Source organism: Ogataea polymorpha (genome assembly GCF_001664045.1).
Source record: "Ogataea polymorpha strain NCYC 495 leu1.1 chromosome Unknown OGAPOscaffold_4, whole genome shotgun sequence".
In the NCBI taxonomy this organism is placed as follows: Eukaryota; Fungi; Ascomycota; class Pichiomycetes; order Pichiales; family Pichiaceae; genus Ogataea; species Ogataea polymorpha.
Window position 1 is genome coordinate 333648 of NW_017264701.1, and position 13272 is coordinate 346919.

At 52.9% G+C, this 13272-nt stretch overlaps 10 protein-coding genes across 10 annotated transcripts; 7 read left to right on the top strand and 3 right to left on the bottom strand.

Annotated features, from left to right (window-relative positions):
- Positions 1–153: 153 nt before the first annotated feature.
- On the top strand, positions 154–957 carry OGAPODRAFT_16472 (uncharacterized protein). The gene has a single exon (XM_018354452.1). It carries the CDS (start codon positions 178–180, stop codon positions 913–915), a length of 738 nt encoding a protein of 245 aa, XP_018210515.1. The 5' UTR covers positions 154–177; the 3' UTR covers positions 916–957.
- Positions 958–1081: 124 nt separating this feature from the next.
- On the top strand, positions 1082–1903 carry OGAPODRAFT_43680 (uncharacterized protein; the record flags this gene model as incomplete). Its single annotated transcript, XM_018355461.1, has 1 exon — positions 1082–1903. A coding segment is annotated over one exon (822 nt), but the record flags the coding sequence as incomplete, so codon positions are not given.
- A 675-nt stretch (positions 1904–2578) lies between these two features.
- On the top strand, positions 2579–4424 carry OGAPODRAFT_100225 (uncharacterized protein; the record flags this gene model as incomplete). Its single annotated transcript, XM_018352962.1, has 1 exon — positions 2579–4424. The coding sequence occupies one exon, from the start codon at positions 2579–2581 to the stop codon at positions 3869–3871; it is 1293 nt and encodes a 430-aa protein (XP_018210517.1). The 3' UTR covers positions 3872–4424.
- Positions 2593–4441, bottom strand: OGAPODRAFT_94030 (uncharacterized protein; the record flags this gene model as incomplete). The annotated part of the gene is made up of 1 exon (XM_018357453.1): positions 2593–4441. One exon carries the CDS (start codon positions 4439–4441, stop codon positions 3911–3913), a length of 531 nt encoding a protein of 176 aa, XP_018210518.1. The 3' UTR covers positions 2593–3910.
- Positions 4442–4490: 49 nt separating this feature from the next.
- On the top strand, positions 4491–5056 carry OGAPODRAFT_16473 (uncharacterized protein). The gene has a single exon (XM_018354453.1). The coding sequence runs from the start codon at positions 4524–4526 to the stop codon at positions 4917–4919; it is 396 nt and encodes a 131-aa protein (XP_018210519.1). The 5' UTR covers positions 4491–4523; the 3' UTR covers positions 4920–5056.
- Positions 5057–5107: 51 nt separating this feature from the next.
- OGAPODRAFT_94032 (uncharacterized protein) lies at positions 5108–7043 on the top strand (the record flags this gene model as incomplete). Its single annotated transcript, XM_018357454.1, has 2 exons — positions 5108–6948; positions 6998–7043. The coding sequence occupies 2 exons, from the start codon at positions 5108–5110 to the stop codon at positions 7041–7043; spliced, it is 1887 nt and encodes a 628-aa protein (XP_018210520.1).
- OGAPODRAFT_87999 (uncharacterized protein) lies at positions 5197–8157 on the bottom strand. Its single transcript, XM_018356882.1, has one exon. It carries the CDS (start codon positions 8143–8145, stop codon positions 7066–7068), a length of 1080 nt encoding a protein of 359 aa, XP_018210521.1. The 5' UTR covers positions 8146–8157; the 3' UTR covers positions 5197–7065.
- Positions 8158–8200: 43 nt separating this feature from the next.
- On the top strand, positions 8201–9870 carry OGAPODRAFT_100231 (uncharacterized protein; the record flags this gene model as incomplete). The annotated part of the gene is made up of 2 exons (XM_018352963.1): positions 8201–8574; positions 8626–9870. Exons 1-2 carry the CDS (start codon positions 8227–8229, stop codon positions 9868–9870), a joined length of 1593 nt encoding a protein of 530 aa, XP_018210522.1. The 5' UTR covers positions 8201–8226.
- A 47-nt stretch (positions 9871–9917) lies between these two features.
- OGAPODRAFT_100232 (uncharacterized protein) lies at positions 9918–11849 on the top strand (the record flags this gene model as incomplete). The annotated part of the gene is made up of 1 exon (XM_018352964.1): positions 9918–11849. The coding sequence occupies one exon, from the start codon at positions 9918–9920 to the stop codon at positions 11292–11294; it is 1377 nt and encodes a 458-aa protein (XP_018210523.1). The 3' UTR covers positions 11295–11849.
- Positions 9918–11853, bottom strand: OGAPODRAFT_82523 (uncharacterized protein; the record flags this gene model as incomplete). Its single annotated transcript, XM_018356623.1, has 2 exons — positions 9918–11767; positions 11802–11853. 2 exons carry the CDS (start codon positions 11851–11853, stop codon positions 11295–11297), a joined length of 525 nt encoding a protein of 174 aa, XP_018210524.1. The 3' UTR covers positions 9918–11294.
- Between the last annotated feature and the right edge of the window lie 1419 nt (positions 11854–13272).

The window sequence follows — 13272 nt, forward strand, 5'->3', positions numbered from 1 at the left end:
GAAATATTCACAGCACAGCCCGGGTGTTTTCCAATTATTTTCTCAACGCTACCCGGCACAAGAAGCAGCCAAAAATTTACCTTTTTATAACAACTACCACACATGTCGTCTGCAAACAGGTACGTACAACGGTGTTTTAGACGCTAACAAGTTAGAGAGCAGGTCTTCCCGACACGGATGACGCTGAGCTTGATGAAGGGGAAGCTGAAGGGGGCTCAGCAGGGCCATTCGCTGCTGAAACGTAAATCAGAAGCGTTGACCAAGAGATTCAGAGACATCACCAAACGGATAGACGACGCCAAGAGAAAGATGGGCCGTGTGATGCAGACGGCGGCGTTTTCGTTGGCGGAGGTCTCATACGCCACAGGTGGCAACATTGGATACCAGGTTCAGGAATCTGTGAATAGAGCACGATTCCGGGTGCGTGCTCGCCAGGAGAACGTCTCGGGAGTGTATCTGCCGCAATTCGAGGCCGACATCGACGAGAGCATTAACGACTTCAAGATGACAGGTCTGGGAAGAGGAGGACAGCAGGTTCAGAAGGCCAAGGACGTCTACACGAAGAGTGTACAGACGCTTGTTGATCTTGCGTCGCTGCAGACGGCATTTGTCATTCTAGACGAGGTGATCAAGGTGACCAACAGAAGAGTGAACGCTATTGAGCACGTGATTATCCCGCGCACGGAGAACACCATTGCTTACATCAACTCGGAGCTGGACGAGCTTGACAGAGAGGAGTTCTACCGGCTGAAGAAAGTGCAGGAGAAGAAGCAGCAGGCTAATGCGCAGCTTGATGCCGAGAACGCTGCCCGAAAGGCCAAGGCTCTTGCGGAGCAGTCACAGGACGAGACAAAACAGGAATCGCAGGAGGTGCCTGACCTGACTGCGCAGACAGAAGACGACGTGATATTTTGAGTATCGAAAATGACATTTGGGCAGTGCAATGTAAAATATAATAATTAGAGCACCTGTGTAATTTTTAGACCCTATGGCACCAATCACGGGGCTGGCTATTTCTCTGGTGCTGTTGCTGCTCCAGACAGCAACTTTGAAGTACATTGGTCTCTTATGGCCCATTAAAGTGCCTGTTTTCGAGTATCCGTCCGAGTTTCACCAGGAGACAGTAAACGGTCTCATAGAGCGCATCAACGAAACCAGAATAACGGAGCAGTTGCAGCATCTTGCGGGCGCGTTTCGCCACAGGGAGTACAACTCAGATACGGGTGAGTCATTTGCCGTGGAAATAGAATCGCTGCTCAGAGATACCGGTGTTACCGTCGATATTTACCACCACGGATGGAGACAGCCGTCGCTCATTGCAAAAATCCCCGGCACACAACACACCAAAGTGGTGGTTGGGTGTCATCTTGACTCGTTGAATTTGGTGCCGTTTCTTTCGTCTCCGGGTGTCGACGACGATCTTTCAGGAATAGTTACGTTGCTGGAGGCAATACGAATATTGCAGCAAAATCGATGGGAATTTCGCCAATCGCTGGAATTTCACTTCTACGCGGCAGAGGAGCCCGGGCTGCGCGGTTCGCTGGATATCCTCGCCAGCTACACAGACATCGTTGCGTTTCTGGAGCAGGACATGACGGGGTTTTCCGCTGGTGCACCGCCACATTTTGGCGTGGTGGAAGATTACGCATCCGAGTCGCTAATGAATTACGTCAAGCAACTAATCGAGACGTATTGCACGATCCCGTACAGAAACACACGTTGCGGCCAAATATGTTCAGACCACTCAGCAGCGCTGATCAACGGGTTTCCAGCGGTGTACGTTTTGGAGTCAGAGCTGGCTGCGTCGAACCCGTACATTCACACCGAGCGCGACACGTTGGAGCACATCGACGTGGGACATGTGGCGCAGCACGTGCGGCTGGTGCTCGCGTTTGCCGTGGAGACCGCACTAATGGAGACGGTAGAGGCCCGCGGCGACCAATTTGTCCAGTTCAAATGGACCGACATCGTCGTCTTATCAGCCACGTCAGATACGCTGCGATTTGTCATGGCGTGCATTATCCTGTCATGCGCAGTTGCCAATTTAGTGCTGGTGCTTAGGTCCGGGGGTCACCGGAATTTGTTCAAACTCCACGAAAATTAGTGGAAATTAGTGGGGTAGCCAAAATTGAAAATCTATATATAGGTGCGATTTCCCCACAATTTTGTGATCGCAAAATGACCACCATACGTTCCCTGAGAAGCCCAAGGTAGGTGTCTGCTCTTAGTTCCACTGACAATTAGCTTCATTGCGTTGCTGGTAGGAATGGCTATCCCACCACTGGTGATCCACGAAATGGGGTCCAGGTATCCGAACATGATCTACCGAACAGAGGACGAACGCAGCTTGCGTAGACTCCAGAAAGACCTCGATATGTTCAACGGCCGGCTCGCCACGCTCGAAAGCGTGGTGTCAGGCAAACCGAAATTCCATTAATTAAATAGCATGATCCAATATATTCGCCATCTCTTTCCGTTAAGAAATTTGTACTCCAGATTTTTACCCAATTTTCGCCAGAAGCAGGCCACGGCGAACGCTTTTATATATAAACTGCTGCACTTTCCCGCTTACTGTAAAATGGTTTCTCCCGAGTTCAACCTGTCCTCTGCCAAGGCTATCGAATACGAGCACGAATATGCCGCTCATAACTACCACCCACTCCCTGTGGTGTTCTCCAGGGCCCAGGGCGCCAAGGTCTGGGATCCCGAAGGAAACGAGTACCTCGACTTCCTGTCAGCCTATTCTGCCGTCAACCAGGGCCACTGCCACCCTCGTATCATCAACGCACTTGTCGAGCAGGCCCACAAGCTGACTCTTTCATCCAGAGCGTTTTCCTCGGACATTTTTGGCTCGTATGCAAAATACGTGACTGAATTTTTTGGCTACGAGTGCGTTCTTCCAATGAACACCGGTGCCGAGGCCGTCGAGACGGCTTTGAAGTTGGCCAGAAGATGGGGTTACAAGAAGAAGGGCATTGCTCCAAATGAGGCCATCGTTTTATCCTGCGCAGACAATTTCCACGGCAGATCGCTGGCTATTGTCAGCATGTCCACCGATCCAGAGGCCAGAGATCACTTTGGCCCATACCTCGAAAAAGTGGGTCCTGTCATTCCAGGAACCGACAACCAGATCCTACGCTACGGCAACATCGAGGACGTCGAGCTGGCATTCGCCAACGCGGGCGACAAGATCGCCGCTATTCTGATCGAGCCAATCCAAGGTGAGGCCGGTATCGTGGTGCCACCAAAAGACTACTTCTCCCGCGTCAAGGAGCTGTGCAAAAAATACAACGTTCTGCTTATAGCCGACGAGATCCAGACCGGCATTGCCAGAACCGGAAAGCTGCTCTGTTGGGAGCACTATTTACCTAGAGAAAATAAGCCAGACATGGTGCTTCTTGGAAAGGCCATCTCGGGAGGTGTTTTGCCTGTGTCTGCCGTGCTGTCTTCCAAGGAGATCATGCACACTCTGGAGCCGGGCTCCCACGGATCCACGTATGGCGGCAACCCTCTGGCCTCGCGCGTGGCCATTGAGGCTCTGGAGGTGGTGAAGGACGAGAAGCTGGTGGAAAGATCTGCCGAGCTCGGCCAATTTTTCCAGGGAGAACTCGAGAAGCTCAAGCAGGAGTCCAAGGGCGTCATCAAGGAGGTCAGAGGCAAAGGTCTTCTGTGCGCCATCGTTGTCGACGACACCAAGACCAACGGCAAGACGGCCTGGGACTTGTGTCTGAAGATGAAGGATCATGGCGTCTTGGCCAAGCCAACCCACGAGCACATCATCAGACTCGCTCCGCCTTTGGTTATCTCAAAAGAGGACCTCGTCAAGGGTGTCGACAGCATCAGACAGGCATTGAAGGAGATTGTTAATTGAGACTGTTAATAGTGAAGATAAAAATTTTAAATTGCTTGCTCACCCCTCTGTCCTCAACACCCTGAGGAGAAATTCCAGCCCCTTCTTGGCAAACAATTGCATGTTCTCAGACCTGTCCTCGCTTCCCGTGCTCACCGTGCACGATCTGTCTCCGTATGGGCCGCTGATTCCCAGATAGACGACTCCCTGCTTCGAGGAGTCGGTGATGCTCTCCTGGTCTCCCAGTCCAACACTGGTGGATGGCCCAGCAAAACCCGACTCCGAGAGCACATATGTGGAGCCAAACTCGATCCGCAGATTCCTGGCCAGGCGCAGCACCACTGCCTCGCTCGGCCCCGTGTAGTCTCTGATCTGGTCCGTATTCCAGCCGCTCAACTTCAGCCGAGACTTGAGGCTATACACCAGACGACCTCCATCGAAAAACTTGGACGCTCCAGGCAGAGAGATCAAGTAGGCGCTCAGAAGTCCACCACACGCACCCTCACTAACTGAGAGGGTCTGCTTGCGTGCCAGAAGCAGCTCGGCAATCTCCTCGACCAGGATTTTAATGTCGTCTGGAGGAAAGTTCATAAATATTTTATTTTATTTAATCAATTTTAGTATTTCTGAAAAATAAGTCGCTTGTTTGCCACAGGAGTTTCTGATTACAAACATGGTTCTTTCCACTCCTCTCAAATTCAAAGCGGGCAAGGTCGACTACAACGAGGAAACCAAGGTGTACACGCCGAATCCCACCAAGGGCGAGATTGTGATCAGCCAAAGCGACGAGGGAGACGAGTTTTACCTGTTTGTGTGGAAGCCGCGCGAGACGACTGTTGGCGGGGTCGAGCCGGAGGAATTGCTGGTCATTGCCGGCGACGTCACATGGAAAAAGGTCAACTCGTGCAAGACGGGAAGAGTGTACATGCTGACGTTTCTGAGCAGCGGTGCCAAAAACCTGTTTTGGATGCAAGAAATCAACGACGACGAGAACGATCCATCTAAGGAGACCGAGAAGGACAAGGAGATTTTCCGCAAGATCAATGATCTCTTCAAGGAAAGCGAATGAGAGCAGTTCTCGATGGCAAACTATATAGGATGAATATTGCGCCAGACGTGGCAAATAACAACGCGAGCCTCGTGTTTTTTCGCCGCCCCGGTGTGTCTTTTTACGAATACATCTATAATACGTCAAAATGAGCAGTGGCCACAAAACATTTTATTAATTTATTTATCCTGCGCCAATTTATTTTATTTATGTCGGCCTCCAGCTCTACCCCCAGACGAAGACCTCTGCGTGGCTCGGCGCCCGGCAACCTCACGCACTATCGTGATCCGGAGCTTTCGTCGCCGCTTCTCGGCTCAGAGACCCCTGGTTCAGGGCTCTTATCGGGATCGGTTGATCTATCACCAAAAGAGACGTCCCCCTCGAAATCGGGGGCACACAGCACACAAGCCGATTCCGACAATGGGTCCTGTCCCTACGGATGCTGCAAAACTGAAACGGTGTCGGACTACTTCTACAAGCGAGGGTTTTTAGAAGGAGCCTACTCAGACGTCCGGGTCACGGCGTTTGGAGCCACATACAGGCTCCATCGGCTTGTTCTGGATAGAAGCGACTATTTCCAGAGCTTGTTCAAATGGCCCGCCGACGATGAGGATTACGTTCGCGACGAGTACGTTCTGGAGTTTGACGACCCGCGCATCACTCAGCACAGTTTCGAGTTGGCCATCTCGAGACTGTACGGGGTTGTTAACACGACAGAGGAGTCCAAAATTCCGTACAGCATGATCGCTGTGGGCCAGTATCTTGCCATAAACGAGGCGGTGTGTACGGCGACGGACTGCATCGTCAAGAACATGAACATGGCCAACATCTCGGACGTTATCAGGTTTGCCGTCTCAAGCAATTACGGAGCGGCCAGCGAGAGGATCATACAGAACGGCAAGGGCATATTGTCCACGGACGGCTGGGAGGTCGGGATTGAGCCGTGGGACGATTTACCGGCCGCCGTCATTGCAGACGTGGTTGGCGAAGATTACTTCTTTGTCCCCAGTGAATGGGACCGGTGCATATTTATCATCAAGCTGTTGGAACGCCGCATTGAGGCGAATTACGACGAGGACGAAATTACGCCTATCAAGCAGACATTGAACGAGAAACTGCATTATTGCCACATGAGTCCGGAACAGCTCCAAGAGCTGGAATCTTTCACAGATATCTACGGCCGCTCCTACGTGGACCCGCAGGTGTTGCACAAGGCGCTGTGGCAGGCGGTTTATCTGCAGCGGCTAGTTCTCAGCTCGCCAACATCGAACATCGCGTCTACCGTGACAAGCGCTGCTCCGCCGACGTCCGACTCCAAATGGTTCAGAATTCCTATTAAAGACGCTACCATCTCTGGTCTTCCTGCGGAACTCGACAGAAAAATGGCCGACATGCTCAGCACGTCGCCCGCTACAGGGAGCGTCGAGAACGGGAAGTCCACCCAGGACGAGAGCCCGAAAAACGAGCGGCTCTACAGCTGGACATCGATTCCTCCGTTTCGGTTTTCTATCGCGTTCGCAAACGTTTCTGACCTTTTGACAGAAAAGCGAGTCTATGGAACAACTTTCTGGTATGCCGGGTCATATTGGAACTTGTATCTCCAGAAAAACAAGATCCAGCTAAAAAACACATATCAAATAGGCGCGTATCTACACAGAGCAAACAACAGCGGGTCCACGTCGTCCTCTAAGTATAGTCTGACCAATCCGAACGTTTTTGCAGGCAACGTGAATTACCAGAGCATGCCCAAAAAACATCGCGATCCAGTGAACGCTCGGATGGACAGAAATATGGCTCCGTTGGGAAGCAATCTGCATGGAGCCGAGGAGAAAGAGAACGTGCAGGACGATAGTTCGCTCAGTTTGACCGATCTTTCTCTTAACGACTCGTCTGCACCGTCTATCAGAAGCCCGGGAACAGAGCCACGCTCGTTCCTCACCTACGAAGACCAACGAAACGTTATCATGGTGTACTTTATCATGTTTACTCCATCTAGACGCGAAAAACCCACAATCACCTCCTTCCTCTCTGTCCCGAACGATTTCCACAAGTCTCAGAGCTGGGGTTGGAAAAGCAACAGCATCTGTGTGTTCAACGAGGACGGAACCTTCCCTGAAGGCCACGACAAACACCTCAAATTTATGATTGTGCTGGGCAACGTTTGACTCTATCTCCACTCGACTGCGTACCTGAGTTTGGAACCAGGACGGAATGGGACCACGGTCAGTCCACCCTGTGCGACCGTGTCGGCGACGAGGTTTGGTTTTTCGACCAGCCAGCATTTTTGCTTGGAGCGCAATTTGGATTCGTCCATTTCGTAGAAGCTGTTTCCAAACGTCGACACGAAATCCTTCAATTTGTCGAGTTTCCCGTGCTTATCAAACACCTCAGCCAGGTATGCAATGGCGTACGGCTGGGTATACACACCCGCACACACGCCTGTGTGAACTGCCTTTTTGTGAACGTCGTGCGGAGCAGAGTCTGATCCGAAAATGAAGTACGGCTTGCCGGACGTGGCAGCAGATATAAGGGCTCTCTTGTCCTCTGGCAGCTTAGCCACCGGCTTGCAGAAATTGAGCGGGTTTCCGGCCCAGTCGTCCACAATTAGGAACAGATGGTGTGCCGTGATGGACGCTACGACGATTGGCTGTTCGCCGTCCTTCAGGTCCTTGTTGATTTCGTGTATTGCGTCGACGGCAGCTTTGGTAGTGCAGTGTTCAAGGACGATTTTGAGTTTCGGAAAGTCTTTGTGCAGCTTGAAAAGAGCAGGCAGAAATTCAGGCTCGGCGTTCAACACGTGGATGTCCTTGCCTTCTTCGTTCGAAATGGACGGCTTCTCACCGTGCAGGTTGAGCACAAGCCCATGCTTCTGCATAATCTCAAAGATCGGGTAAAACTGCGAAAAATCGTTGGGGTCCACACCTGCGTTCGAGTTCGTGGTGACGCCGGACGGATAGCACTTGATACCACGGATCGCCTTTTTGTGCGCCGCCTCCTCTACCAGCTCTGGCGTCAGATCCTTACTCAGGTAAAGTGTCATCAAAAAAGTGGTGGAATCGCACAACTGCTCGAGTTCCTGCTTGTACTCGATTACACGGTCCAAGGTCGTGATAGGTGGGACCAGGTTGGGCATGATGTATGCTATAGACACTCCTCCTTGTCTGACTGTAGGAGTGACGAGTCTCATCATTTCATCCTGTCGTAGATGGACGTGGTAATCTGCGGTGTACCCCAGTTCGATAGCCATAAAGATAATAAGATTGAAAAAAAAAAAAAAAAATAAAATAAAATAAAAAAATAATCACCCTACATTCACAATCTCTCAAGCATGTCAGAATTAGTGCCTCCGGTGCTATCAACGGCACAAGACGCCACAGTATTTGAGTTCTCCCAGACCCAGAAAACTGCCGGCGCTCGAAGCTATCTGGGGCCTGTTCCCGATATATCAGAAAAGAGTCTGCGAGAGGTCCTCAGAGACTATTACTCTGTGGACAAATTAGTGGACTTTCTGAGGCAGAAAGATGACCAGAACAAACCCAAGTACAAGCGCATTGCGCTGCAGTTTCCAGACTCGCTGATCGCAGACTCATCGATCGTTCTACAAATGATCCAGGAACAACTTGAAGACGCACGTGACAAGAGTCACGCGACATCGCCGAGCCGAGACATCGAGGCCGTCGAGCTCTGCAGTGGGAACTGCGGCAAGGACTGCAAGAACTACCAGGAGGTGTGGATTCTAGCGGACACGTCGTACTCGCCGTGCTGCATTGACGAAGTGGCCGCCGAGCACGTTTTCGCCGACCTAGTGGTGCATTTTGGCGACGCATGTTTGAACCCGGTCGACAAGCTCAGCGCTGCGTACGTTTTCGGCAAGCCATACCTGGACACAGCAAAGGTGCTTGCTGCGTTCAAGGAAACATACTCGCCAGGCGACAAAGTGATTTTAATGGCCGACACGTCGCACACGCTCTATTTGAAAGAATTGTACGAAAAACTGTCTGGGGATTATCAAGTGGGTTATGCAGAGCTAGACCTGGAGCGGAGCCGTGCAGCGATAATTGATCACACGACGCACAGTCACAAGGGAACGGCGCTGGCCTCGCGAATCGTCCACTACGACGGCCCGCTGGACGAGTGTGCCCTGTTCCATATCACGCAGCCTGAAGACCCACGGCTGCTTTATTTGAGTACGCAGTTCTCCAGCATGGCCGTCTACGACGTAAACTCGGGCACTGTGAGTTTTGGCCCATTCCCGTCGCTGATGCAGCGGTATAGAGCGATGCACATGACCAGAAACGCGGGCACGATCGGCATTCTCATCAACACGCTCTCCCTGGCGAACACGCGGACGCTGCTCAACAAGGTGATCAAGTGGGTGCGGCAGGCGGGCAAGAAACACTATATGTTTGTTGTGGGGAAGCCGAACGTGGCGAAGCTGGCCAACTTCGAGAGCGTGGACGTGTGGTGTATTCTCGGTTGCGGCCAATCGGGCATTATTCTGGACAAGTACGGCGAGTACTATAAGAACATTGTGACGCCGTACGAGCTGCAATTAGCGCTGAAGCGGGAGATCACGTGGACCGGCCAATGGATCACGGACTTCGAGGCAGTGATGGAACAGGAAAGCGAGCACGAGGACTCGGACCACGGCGACGACGGGTACGTGCCGGAGTTCAACCCTGTAACGGGCCAATTGGCCGCATCGAAGCCGCTGCGACAGATTAGACATCTGGAAGTGGAGCTGGGGGCCCCAGAAACGGGAGGATCAGACGGCCAGTTGGTGAGTCGGTTCTCCAACACGCTAAGCATCAAAAACACGGTCAGCACGTCCGCGAATTATCTGCAAACGAGGGCATGGACCGGACTAGGCAGCGACTTTGGCACAGAGGAGCTGGACGGTGCTCTCGTTGAGGAGGGCAGGATGGGAATTGCCCGTGGATACGATTATGACAAGGAAATAAATAATAACTAATTTATCTAATTAAATCTAATTTAATTTAATTTATTATTTCATGCGCCATGTCAAAATTCGAGTCGTCGTTTTCGAAACGGAAAACGTCCGACACCGGAGGCGGTCGACTGTCACGGCCCCTGAACGAGTCGCAGGACGATCTGGTGAGCTTTCCGCGGTCTGAGTCGATTCAATACGACATGGGGCCGTCTCTTGAGGACGGGTACAAAGACAAGCTTTTTGCGTCGACAGTGCCGTCGGAGGAACTGGAGATGAGCACAAGCTCGTTTTCGCCGCACAGCAATTTGCACGCCGCGCTGGAGGCCCCGCTGGTGCCCTCAATGGGTCTTGTGGATGATCCGCTGCACTATCTGAAAAACCAGGAAATAGTGGTCACGGCGCGGCTGCTCGCCACCATCGACAAACACAGAACAAGCTTGCACAAAGGGAGCCGGCGGGTGGGCCGGACGCGCGAGACGCTGCTGCACCTGTTTTCGGAGCTGAGCCAGATTAACCAGGCGATGAAGGAGATCTACACCACAGAGCAGCACAATAAGAGCGCAGTGCTGACGAATTTCGAGCATTGGGAGGCCAAGAGGACGAAAATTGTCGACCGAATAGACGAGATCGAGAACCGCACGTCCGAGGGTGCTGCGTACAAAACCTTGCTTGCAGAGAGCGACCGGATCGGAAAGGAGATTGAGCAGCTGGAGCACAAGCTACGCGCGCTGCGGACGAAGCAGAAGCAAGTGAACCAGCAGCTGCGCGAGTCCAAATCGCTGCTGGACATCAAGTTGAACGCGTACTACGAATCTTTGAGCCAGATCGAGGCGCAGGAGTTCAATGAGATCGAAAAACTGTTGCCTGTAAAGGGCGCCGATAAGCAGCTCAACCCGGCCTCTATCATCGAAAACTACAACTTGCAGCTGCGCGCATTGGCCGACATGGTGCACGCGGCAGAAGCCAAGGAAGTCAGTTTCCACGAGTGCTGTGTGTATTTGGAAGACGTATTTGAAAGTCTGGGCTCGCTGGAGGCAGCGTTGCAAAAAATAATTGCGGACACGGTGCCGGAGAAAACCGAGCTGCTGCTGAAGGAGCTTGCCGCGGCGCTGCGAACGCTGCAGCAGCGCAAACAGCAGGCGGCTCAGTCCAAGCTGGGATACATCGAGGCCATCATCGGCGACGAGATCACCGCAATAGAAAACGCCGTCCGCACCATCCGGGGCGAGGAGCCAAAACCGGTGCTCAAGGCGTCGGCCAGCGCCACAAGCGTCAAAAGCATGAGGAGCATAAACTCGCCGTCACCATCGTCGCTGCCCATCAAGCCGGCGTTCTCTGTGCCGGTTGCGTCAACGTCCCAGATCACCGCCGGCAGCAGCGAGGCAACAAAATACGTGCAGGCGAAATCGGCTATCCAGAAAAGCAAGGGCGACAAGAAAGACTGATCAGATTTTGTCCTCCAGCGACAGCTTGCTGGCCACATCGGTGTGGGCGATGGTTCTCTTGAACTCTTCAAAATCCAGCCTGTTGTCTCCATCCTCGTCGTTTTCGAGGATCGTGCGGTCTACGAGCTGCTGTAACTGCACGTCCGTAAGCGAATTCGCCACCATCATCCGTAGCACCAAGAATAACTCGCCGTTCGAAATGTACCCGTCGTTGTCGATGTCGTAAACCCTAAAGAGGAACCGAAGCTTGTCGTCGACTGAGCCGCTCGAGAAAATCGACAGCCCGGCCACAAACTCCTTGAAGTCAATGTCGCCGCCCCTATTGGTGTCAAAGATGTCTATCACACGCCTGGCAAGCGGATTTTGGCCGATTCCGGGGATCGACAGAAACTCGTCCTTGTCGATGGCCCCGGAGTTGTCTGTGTCCAGCTTCATGAACCGCTTCGCGAGACGGTCAATTTCGTCCGATCCGACTGATTGTTAGAGGCCGCTGCGGCGAGTACTTACAGTTTGTTCCCTCGGATAGGTCGTCCAGGAGACTCGAGGGAATGTTGCCCATGCTGAGAAGTGATTATATATTTCTGTGCCAAAAATATATGGAGGACATCCGTGCACCAAATGCCCCCAGCCTGGGGGAGCACACCTGCGCCACTTGTCATGTATGTCTATGTATTATTACGCGTGTTCGACGCTGTATATGCAGCTAATTACGTTTGGGCCGGGGGAACTTTGGTTTCGGCTTGCTGATCTTGATCAGCTGTTCCCCGGACGGGCCCACAGGGGCTCCACTTTGGCGCGCAACGGCAGGGATTTTGGGCAGACTGGCGGGCGGCGGCGGTGGTGCCGGTTTCGGCGGACCTGGTGTTGGCGTCGTCGCCGGCTGGGCTCGAACCTTATTTGCGTTACTCAAAGACGAGTAGCCCATGACGCCCAGTTTCTGTTTTTTAGGCTCCGCGCGCGTGTCGGCTTTATGTTTCTTGCGTTTCGGCTCGAAGCTGTCGCCCAAACTGCCCTTCTTCCTTGTAAAGCCCGGATATGCTCTGATGACAAGACCGCGCTCGTACAGGTCGTCAATAAGGTCGCGCCATGTTTTATTGGACATGAGGGTTTCTCTGCTTCCAAGAACCCACAACGAGGAGCGCGCTCTGGTCAAGGCGACGTTCATGCGGCGCACGTCTCCCAAAAAGCCAACGCCCGAGTTCTGCTCCCCGGCACGGACGCACGAAAACAGCACAATGTCCTTTTCCTGGCCCTGGAACCCATCCACAGTGTTGAAATCGATTTCCTTGGTGATCGCGAACCCGAACTTCTGCACAAACACTTCGCGGATGCATCTGATCTGCTCCTTGTAGGGCGAAATGATGCCGATTTTTCCCGGCCACTGTTCGTCAGGAAACAGTGCAAACAGGTCCGACACGATCTCGAGCGCGATCTTGGCCTCTGCGTAGTTGTACAGCGACTTGGTCTGTTCGTTCTGCTGGTGGCTGCCCTCGATGTTGAAGAACCGGTATGGCCCGTACTCCTGGATCGCATGCCACGGCCGTGCGGTTTTTTCTGCCATGCCGGAGCCGTCCAGCAGCTTGGAGTCGTAGAATTCTTTGGACGGGAATTTGGAGATTTCCGGGTGCATACGGTATTGCACATTCAGCAGGAACACCGCATTGTCGTGGTTATTCTGCATACGCACGAAAAGAGACTGCTCGTAGTTGAAGCTGGCTGCCTTCTGCGACAGCACAGTCGGCGGCAGCTGGTTGGGGTCGCCGACCATGATACACCGCTTGGCACCGTACCGCAGGGGGATAATGGCGCTGAGCTCGATGCACTGCGCGGCCTCGTCGATGACGACAGTGTCGAAGGTGAACGACATGCCGGCGAGCACTTCGTGGGCAGAGCCCGAGAGCGTGGAGCACACAACCTCGGCCGAGCTGAGGATGCGGAACTGTGCGTTGCGGCGCTCGATCTCTCTGTTTCTGTGCTT

Excerpts from the sequence above, each read along its gene's own strand:
- OGAPODRAFT_87999 (XM_018356882.1), bottom strand. The coding sequence starts at position 8,145 with ATGGCTATCGAACTGGGGTACACCGCAGATTACCACGTCCATCTACGA.
- OGAPODRAFT_16473 (XM_018354453.1), top strand. The coding sequence starts at position 4,524 with ATGGTTCTTTCCACTCCTCTCAAATTCAAAGCGGGCAAGGTCGACTAC.
- OGAPODRAFT_16472 (XM_018354452.1), top strand. The coding sequence starts at position 178 with ATGACGCTGAGCTTGATGAAGGGGAAGCTGAAGGGGGCTCAGCAGGGC.